This window comes from Oncorhynchus nerka, linkage group LG23 (genome assembly GCF_034236695.1).
Source record: "Oncorhynchus nerka isolate Pitt River linkage group LG23, Oner_Uvic_2.0, whole genome shotgun sequence".
NCBI lineage: Eukaryota > Metazoa > Chordata > Actinopteri > Salmoniformes > Salmonidae > Oncorhynchus > Oncorhynchus nerka.
In genome coordinates this window covers 51,503,883-51,512,601 of record NC_088418.1, presented here as the reverse complement: position 1 = coordinate 51,512,601, position 8,719 = coordinate 51,503,883, and the positions used below count along the sequence as shown (strand labels likewise).

At 43.5% G+C, this 8,719-nt stretch overlaps 1 protein-coding gene across 3 annotated transcripts; it reads right to left on the bottom strand.

Moving 5' to 3' along the window:
* Nucleotides 1-1,099: 1,099 nt before the first annotated feature.
* LOC115119431 (ADP-sugar pyrophosphatase-like) lies at nt 1,100-8,635 on the bottom strand. 3 transcript variants are annotated; one of them, XM_029648219.2, is made up of 9 exons: nt 3,447-3,507; nt 3,276-3,343; nt 3,136-3,185; nt 2,954-3,061; nt 2,725-2,820; nt 2,386-2,487; nt 2,240-2,248; nt 2,093-2,146; nt 1,100-1,935 (listed from the first exon to the last, which is right to left on the bottom strand). In XM_029648219.2, exons 1-9 carry the CDS (start codon nt 3,495-3,497, stop codon nt 1,826-1,828), a joined length of 648 nt encoding a protein of 215 aa, XP_029504079.2. In that variant the 5' UTR covers nt 3,498-3,507; the 3' UTR covers nt 1,100-1,825. The 3 variants fall into 3 exon arrangements, with proteins under 3 accessions (XP_029504079.2, XP_029504081.2, XP_064864287.1); XM_029648221.2 differs by lacking the exons at nt 1,100-1,935; nt 2,093-2,146; nt 2,240-2,248 and adding an exon at nt 8,528-8,635 and having other exon boundaries at nt 2,306-2,487; XM_065008215.1 differs by lacking the exons at nt 1,100-1,935; nt 2,093-2,146; nt 2,240-2,248 and adding an exon at nt 8,498-8,598 and having other exon boundaries at nt 2,306-2,487.
* Between the last annotated feature and the right edge of the window lie 84 nt (nt 8,636-8,719).

Here is an 8,719-nt window from a genome sequence, read left to right as displayed (position 1 = left end):
TAGAAGGAATTGACATTTTAAATTATAAATGCAATAACATGTATATAAGGAAACTATGTCAATGTGTAACTATTCCCTCTGCTAAAATGTACTGGAATGCAGCCCTAGGACAAGTGAACTGGAACAAAGTTTTGTTGTTGTCTGGTAAATATTGTATATCTAATAAGGTCGCTCTGGATAAGAGCGTCTGCTAAATGACTTAAATGTAAATGTAAATAAGGTGAAATAAGTATCATAAACTCATTCATAGAATCTACCCTGTAAAGACCTTTATTATACACAGATTTAAAAATAGCTATTGTTAACAAATGTGTATTTTGTGGTTGTGACCCAGAAACTCTTGACCATTGATTTTGGGACTGTTCTTATGTCAGAAGATTTTGGAGTGAGTTAGATTCTATTTGAAAAGAAACGACTATTAATGTTAATTTGAAAGACTCTGATATTATGTTTTATTTAGATCCAAATGATATGGACCCTGATTTAACTTCCATTGTTAATTTGTTTATCTTTCACGGTAGATTCTTTATCCATAAAATCAAGTGGGCAGAGAATAAACCCCCTTTCACATTGTTTAAGATAGAACTGAAATGTTATCTGTAAAAACAAAAAAGCAATACGCACCATAAAAAGTATTTAACAAATTGAAAATGAATCTTGATATGTAATACACCTGTCTGTAAGGTTTATGTACTCTTGTTTATATATTTTTGTATTTGTAGTGTTCATAATTAAAAAATAAATGTAAAAAACCTGCTCATGTCCAATCATTCGTTTCCTGCTTTTTCGAAAGAAATAAAGTTCTCTAAATGTTAGCGTATATGCTACATGCTAGCGTGAGCACCCAAACAACTCTAGCCCGTAACTTCACTTGTGGATTTAGCTGGAAGACATTCACCTTTTTAAATACTATTGCATATTACCGATATGATGTCTAGCATTCATTGTTGTTGATAACACAGCTTTTATTGGCTACTTCTTCTTTGGTGAATTTACTTAGGATCAAGTTCAATGTGTTTTTGCTTGTACAGCGCCACCTATTTGTCAGTAAGTAGGAGAATAGCAAAAGAGTCAAAAGAAAAGTAGGCCCACATGTTGCTTTAAGAATAACACGTTTATTGACATCAAGTTAATCCAATTACTGTTAATTGCTAAATAAAATGTGAGGATCAGCTGCATGTCAGCTTTATACCAGTAAGGAGACATCTACACCTGCACCTTGGTCTAACAGAGCATTGGTGTGAACTAATGGGTGTCAACATAAATGCACCGACATGCACAAAAGTATTGCCGTTGCGAGTAACATCTTTCAAGGCACATTATTATAACAGTACCTTTTAAAAGTTATTTTACAGTGAAGCTCAGTCAGTCGAGTTAGTGAAAGTTGGGAATGTTCCAGTATGTAATCACAGTTAGAATTGAGAAAATCTATTCCAATCGGTGTAAGAATTTGTATTATCAGACAGCTTGTAATATCACATTAACCACAAATATGGTATCTAATTATTACTATCCCCACAGGTAAAGGTGCATGGACGTACTGGCGCATACCTCAATATAAAGAGAGGATACTGATAAAGGCGGTGGGTCTTGGAAAATACAAGCTGTAGGGTAACACTCCATAAATCTCATGGCCTGATCCCCAAGATGACAGCTTAAAGCCACAAAATGGCCACCCTGTTGACAGTTTCGTCCCTGGGTTAGTCCATATTCGTAGTGTAACAGAGACTACAAAAAAAAGGAGTCGGCAGCCTAATACCCTCTCCCTCTATTCACATCCATCTAGTCTACTCTCTCCACTTTACTTTCTCTCCCCATCCTTCTCTCACTGTTTGAGCACTCGGAGTTCATTGGGTTTAAAGAAGGCCTGGGACATCCCCATGCCATAGATGTAAACCTTAGAGTCCACCACAATCTTCTCCTTCTTCATCAGGTCTGTATGAGGAGGGGGGATCATGCAAATATGATCTCTTCAGCTAATCACTAGCAGAATATAACAACAGTAATAATATGCTTTTCTGTCTCAAATTGGATTCCATTATGACTTTAAAATTGTGTTATTGTGAAGAAGAAACTTCAAATCGTTGCTCACCATCAATTTCCCTCTGGAATTCATCAAGAGGTAGAAGAAGAACTTCAACAAATTCTGGAAGTAAAACAGATGCCATAATAAGATTTAGTTCAATGTTATTCTAATAGTGAAAAAATAACAAAATGTGATAAAGAAAATAATATTTACCTCCATCACCTGGAAACGAGTAAAAGAGAGAGGAAAGCAGAGAAATAAGAACAAGTTCAGGAAAAACACGTACAATACATGTCAGCTTGACAATAAAAAACATGTTCTAGATTCATAACATTCCAAGAGTGTGACCCCTAACTTACCCAGTTGCTGTGTGGGGTTGGTGTTTTCGAGGTCGTCTCCATTGATGTTAACCATGACGATCTGTGTGGTGCAGTTAGAGAGGCCAGGGTCCAAGCAGGTCACTGCGAGGTCAGGAGGAGAGGAAAGGGGAGATGAAGGAGAGTTAAAACTTGTAATCTGCTGTGTGCTACTGCCCCACTAGTCACTGACATCATACTGCACTCTCACATGCCCAATGGTAAAACTGGCCACTCAGAAGATCACAGGCATATTGAATTTGTCTTCACTGATGGAACTGTTACATGGACATAATCTGCCCTGTGTTTTGAGAGTGTGTGTGTGTGTTCATAAGACCTTACCTGGGGTGACTCCTACCACCTCCCCCTTGTAACCAGTCTCCTCCTTCAGCTCTCGCAGAGCAGCAATCTCTGCACTCTCACCCTCGTCAATCAGACCTGAGCAACAGCAAAAACACACACAGACAGAAAACATGGATATCAGAACACAGCAGGAAAAATACAGCAATGACAGGCATACATACACTGTGTCAGAACAGAGTCTCGAGATGTGACCGTAAACCCATGTCACCTGCAGGGAACTCTAGGGTACAGCACCCCATTGGTGGACGGAACTGCTTCACCATGACTACGCAGTCTTTGTGGAGGGTCCTCTTCAGGAGGGCAATGATCCCCACACCTGGAATATAACTCAGGAATCAATTTCTATAATGTCACTGCTTATCCATCAGTATGAAATGTATGTACACACACCATCTGCTGCATTGGCCTGTCTGGTTGTCCTTTTCGTAGTCTCCCAAGTTCTATTGAAAGAAAAAATGTATTGTAAAATGGAGAAGGGAAAAAAGTGTTTATCAAAAGTCGCTTATGGAACTCATTGAGCTGTTCCAAACCTTGTGTTTCCAACAGGGTCCACATAGGTGGTCTTCTCAAGTTTCAACCATTTCCCAGATGCAATGACCTGAAGAGAATACCATTGAGTAATGTGATATAGCTAAACCAAGAGACTCTTGTAATATTGTAATTTACACCACACAATGTGCATGATATTGTATCATATCTACCTCCTCTTTTACAATGTGAGGTATGGTTGTCGGTTTGGGAGGGCTGCTCATCTTTCCAGTACTGTTCTCAGGAAAATGGATGGAGGATTTAGTTTGTATGCCCAAATCCAGAAATAAATGATTACATGCAAGAGTTCATAATTAATAGAGCTTTGTACAATGCTGATAGTTATAAGGCCAGTTTCATCACAGGCCAGTTTTACCAACTTTTATTGTCCAACACAAGAAAGTTGCTAGCAGCATTGGCTGAAGCAGCTAGCTAACTAATCTGATTAATCAGGCTGTAATACACAGGTAATTGGTATATACAACCTGAAACAAATGCCTGGAAAAAATGTGTAAATGTTCCTTACAAGCCATAATGTTAAATAAAATTACATTTAAAAACGTACTCTACCTGTTGTCTGCGGAAATAGTACCAATCTTTTTTCCACCATTCATTTTAGAATCCCTTAAAATAAGGTCTGTGTTTCATGTAGGCTTAACCTGGCATGACGTTTTGATAAACATGCAAATCTCTCACGGACAAGGTGACTATTAATGTATTCGGATCTATTTACTTGAAGTATTCGGATCTATTTACCTTCCACAGGTAGTATCACATTTTTCATTTCATTTCATTACAGTACAACGGCTTGATTTGTTTGATCGTAGCTAGCTACATAGCTAGCTACATAGCCGTCTTTGTATCAAAGATAATTGTGTAGTCTAGAGCGATTTCCTAGGTTAGCTAGCCAGCTATTGTCGTTCTTTTAACGCAACGTAACGTAATCAACACTGCTAGCTAGCCAGCTAGCCCCGAATAGCAGCACAGTAGAAACTATTACACTCAACGGAACGACTTGATTAGTGTAGTGTCAACAACGCAGCCACTGCCAGCTAGCCTACATAGTCAACAACGCAGCCTCTGCCAGCTAGCCTACTTCAGCAGTACTGTATCATTTTAATCATTTTAGTCAATAAGATTCTTGCTACGTAAGCTTAACTTTCTGAACTCTCGAGACGTGTAGTCCACTTGTCATTCCAATCTCCTTTGCATTAGCGTAGCCTCTTGTGTAGCCTGTCAACTATGTGTCTGTCTATCCCTGTTCTCTCCTCTCTGCACAGACCATACAAACGCTCCACACCGCGTGGCGCGGCCACCTAATCTGGTGGTCCCAGCGCGCACGTCCCACGTGGAGTTCCAGGTCTCCGGTAGCCTCTGGAACTGCCGATCTGCGGCCAACAAGGCAGAGTTCATCTCAGCCTATGCCTCCCTCCAGTCCTCGACTTCTTGGCACTGACGGAAACATGGATCACCACAGACAACACTGCTACTCCTACTGCTCTCTCTTCGTCTGCCCACGTGTTCTCGCACACCCCGAGAGCTTCTGGTCAGCGGGGTGGTGGCACCGGGATCCTCATCTCTCCCAAGTGGTCATTCTCTCTTTCTCCCTTACCCATCTGTCTATCGCCTCCTTTGAATTCCATGCTGTCACAGTTACCAGCCCTTTCAAGCTTAACATCCTTATCATTTATCGCCCTCCAGGTTCCCTCGGAGAGTTCATCAATGAGCTTGATGCCTTGATAAGCTCCTTTCCTGAGGATGGCTCACCTCTCACAGTTCTGGGCGACTTTAACCTCCCCACGTCTACCTTTGACTCATTCCTCTCTGCCTCCTTCTTTCCACTCCTCTCCTCTTTTGACCTCACCCTCCCACCTTCCCCCCCCTACTCACAAGGCAGGAAATACGCTCGACCTCATCTTTACTAGATGCTGTTCTTTCACTAACCTCATTGCAACTCCCCTCCAAGTCTCCGACCACTACCTTGTATCCTTTTCCCTCTCGCTCTCATCCAACACTTCCCACACTGCCCCTACTCGGATGGTATCGCGCCGTCCCAACCTTCACTCTCTCTCCCCCCGCTACTCTTTCCTCTTCCATCCTATCATCTCTTCCCTCTGCTCAAACCTTCTCCAACCTATCTCCTGATTCTGCCTCCTCAACCCTCCTCTCCTCCCTTTCTGCATCCTTTGACTCTCTATGTCCCCTATCCTCCAGGCCGGCTCGGTCCTCCCCTCCCGCTCCGTGGCTCGACGACTCATTGCGAGCTCACAGAACAGGGCTCCAGGCAGCCGAGCGGAAATGGAGGAAAACTCGCCTCCCTGCGGACCTGGCATCCTTTCACTCCCTCCTCTCTACATTTTCCTTCTCTCTCTGCTGCTAAAGCCACTTTCTACCACTCTAAATTCCAAGCATCTGCCTCTAACCCTAGGAAGCTCTTTGCCACCTTCTCCTCCCTCCTGAACCCTCCTCCCCCTCCTCCCTCTCTGCAGATGACTTCGTCAACCATTTTGAAAAGAAGGTCGACGACATCCGATCCTCGTTTGCTAAGTCAAACGACACCGCTGGTTCTGCTCACACTGCCCTACCCTGTGCTCTGACCTCTTTCTCCCTCTCTCTCCAGATGAAATCTCGCGTCTTGTGACGGCCGGCCGCCCAACAACCTGCCCGCTTGACCCTATCCCCTCCTCTCTTCTCCAGACCATTTCCGGAGACCTTCTCCCTTACCTCACCTCGCTCATCAACTCATCCCTGACCGCTGGCTACGTCCCTTCCGTCTTCAAGAGAGCGAGAGTTGCACCCCTTCTGAAAAAACCTACACTCGATCCCTCCGATGTCAACAACTACAGACCAGTATCCCTTCTTTCTTTTCTCTCCAAAACTCTTGAACGTGCCGTCCTTGGCCAGCTCTCCCGCTATCTCTCTCAGAATGACCTTCTTGATCCAAATCAGTCAGGTTTCAAGACTAGTCATTCAACTGAGACTGCTCTTCTCTGTATCACGGAGGCGCTCCGCACTGCTAAAGCTAACTCTCTCTCCTCTGCTCTCATCCTTCTAGACCTATCGGCTGCCTTCGATACTGTGAACCATCAGATCCTCCTCTCCACCCTCTCCGAGTTGGGCATCTCTTGGATTGCCCACGCTTGGATTGCGTCCTACCTGACAGGTCGCTCCTACCAGGTGGCGTGGCGAGAATCCGTCTCCACACCACGTGCTCTCACCACTGGTGTCCCCCAGGGCTCTGTTCTAGGCCCTCTCCTATTCTCGCTATACACCAAGTCACTTGGCTCTGTCATAACCTCACATGGTCTCTCCTATCATTGCTATGCAGACGACACACAATTAATCTTCTCCTTTCCCCCTTCTGATGACCAGGTGGCGAATCGCATCTCTGCATGTCTGGCAGACATATCAGTGTGGATGACGGATCACCACCTCAAGCTGAACCTCGGCAAGACGGAGCTGCTCTTCCTCCCGGGAAGGACTGCCCGTTCCATGATCTCGCCATCACGGTTGACAACTCCATTGTGTCCTCCTCCCAGAGCGCTAAGAACCTTGGCGTGATCCTGGACAACACCCTGTCGTTCTCAACTAACATCAAGGCGGTGGCCCGTTCCTGTAGGTTCATGCTCTACAACATCCGCAGAGTACGACCCTGCCTCACACAGGAAGCGGCGCAGGTCCTAATCCAGGCACTTGTCATCTCCCGTCTGGATTACTGCAACTCGCTGTTGGCTGGGCTCCCTGCCTGTGCCATTAAACCCCTACAACTCATCCAGAACGCCGCAGCCCGTCTGGTGTTCAACCTTCCCAAGTTATCTCACGTCACCCCGCTCCTCCGCTCTCTCCACTGGCTTCCAGTTGAAGCTCGCATCCGCTACAAGACCATGGTGCTTGCCTACGGAGCTGTGAGGGGAACGGCACCTCAGTACCTCCAGGCTCTGATCAGGCCCTACACCCAAACAAGGGCACTGCGTTCATCCACCTCTGGCCTGCTCGCTTCCCTACCACTGAGGAAGTACAGTTCCCGCTCAGCCCAGTCAAAACTGTTCGCTGCTCTGGCCCCCCAATGGTGGAACAAACTCCCTCACGACGCCAGGACAGCGGAGTCAATCACCACCTTCCGGAGACACCTGAAACCCCACCTCTTTAAGGAATACCTAGGAGAGGATAAAGTAATCCCCCCCCTTAAAAGATTTAGATGCACTACTGTTCCACTGGATGTCATAAGGTGAATGCACCAATTTGTAAGTCGCTCTGGATAAGAGCGTCTGCTAAATGACTTAAATGTAAATGTAAGATTAAAAAATGCTAGTTAAAGTCAAAGTAGACTTCTTGCAAGACTACAAATCCGTTATATTGATAAAAGTAATCTTGTCGGAGAGAGATTTAAACAGTTATCACAACGTCACGCCTGGGTAAGCCTACACAAAACACAGCCCTTATTTTAAGTGTTTCTCAAATCCCCTATGGGAAAAATTAAAGGTAGAAAAAGGATTGGAACCATTTCCCTTTTGACTGCAAGGTTTTATGGGTATTGTGATTCATACTGTGTCCTCTATATGGCTAGCTTTGGCACCTAGGTCATTTTACATGGGCCATTCTGAATCGGGGTGGATGGAGAATATTTACATAACTTCACACACTAAACATTTTCATTGTTTCATTTTTTAATTCGAATTTCAATCTTAACATTTTTTTTAGATTCGGAATACACAAATTTCATGGCATGCTTGGTTAAATAGTTAGACGAGAGAACCTAATATCCCACATAAAACTAACTTTATCTCGATGCTGAACCGAACCAACTACCAGCTCAGTAAAATGTCGGGTAAACAATAGTTTTGACAAACCGCACAGAAAACCGGTATAGCAAGTTAATGTAATTATATTCAACATTCTGGCTTGTAAAGAACATTCACACTATTTTGTAGGCATTCGTTTGAGGCTGTAATTTTGCTAACTAGTTAGCTATATACTATACCAAGTAATTGTCTATTACAGCCCGATTAATCAGACAACTAAATGAGCTAGTTACCAAGCTAATTTCTAGCGGACTAAACTAGACTGCACTCCATGGCGAAGGAAGTTTCTGATGAACTTCAAACTTCCTTCACCATGGACAGAAGCATAATCTGCTAGCTCATTCCTAGCAAAACCCACATGCATGCTGTTATGTAACTATTCTTAAAACATATCAATATATTAAAATAAAAAACATAGTTACTTCTAAATTGGATACATGTGCAGTACTCACATGAAGATGAAGTGGTTTTAGTCACAAGTCAAGTTAGAGAAGTAAAAAATAAATAAAGCATTGATCACGCCTACGTGTGCAACGCACAAATAATCTCCCTCTTCTGTAAAATATTATAATACATTAGAGAAGGTCTACAACCATTCCAGATAACCTAACCTGAAATATAATTAAATTAAAACTCGATAAATA

Bases quoted from the DNA above. Each gene is read 5' to 3' on its own strand.
- LOC115119431 (XM_029648219.2), bottom strand. From the start codon at position 3,497: ATGAGCAGCCCTCCCAAACCGACAACCATACCTCACATTGTAAAAGAG. The intron at 2,821-2,953 runs GTGACATGGGTT...GCTGTTGCTCAG, and splicing joins TACCCTAGAGTTCCCTGCAG to GTCTGATTGACGAGGGTGAG. The intron at 1,936-2,092 runs GTGAGCAACGAT...CTCCTCATACAG, and splicing joins ATTCCAGAGGGAAATTGATG to ACCTGATGAAGAAGGAGAAG.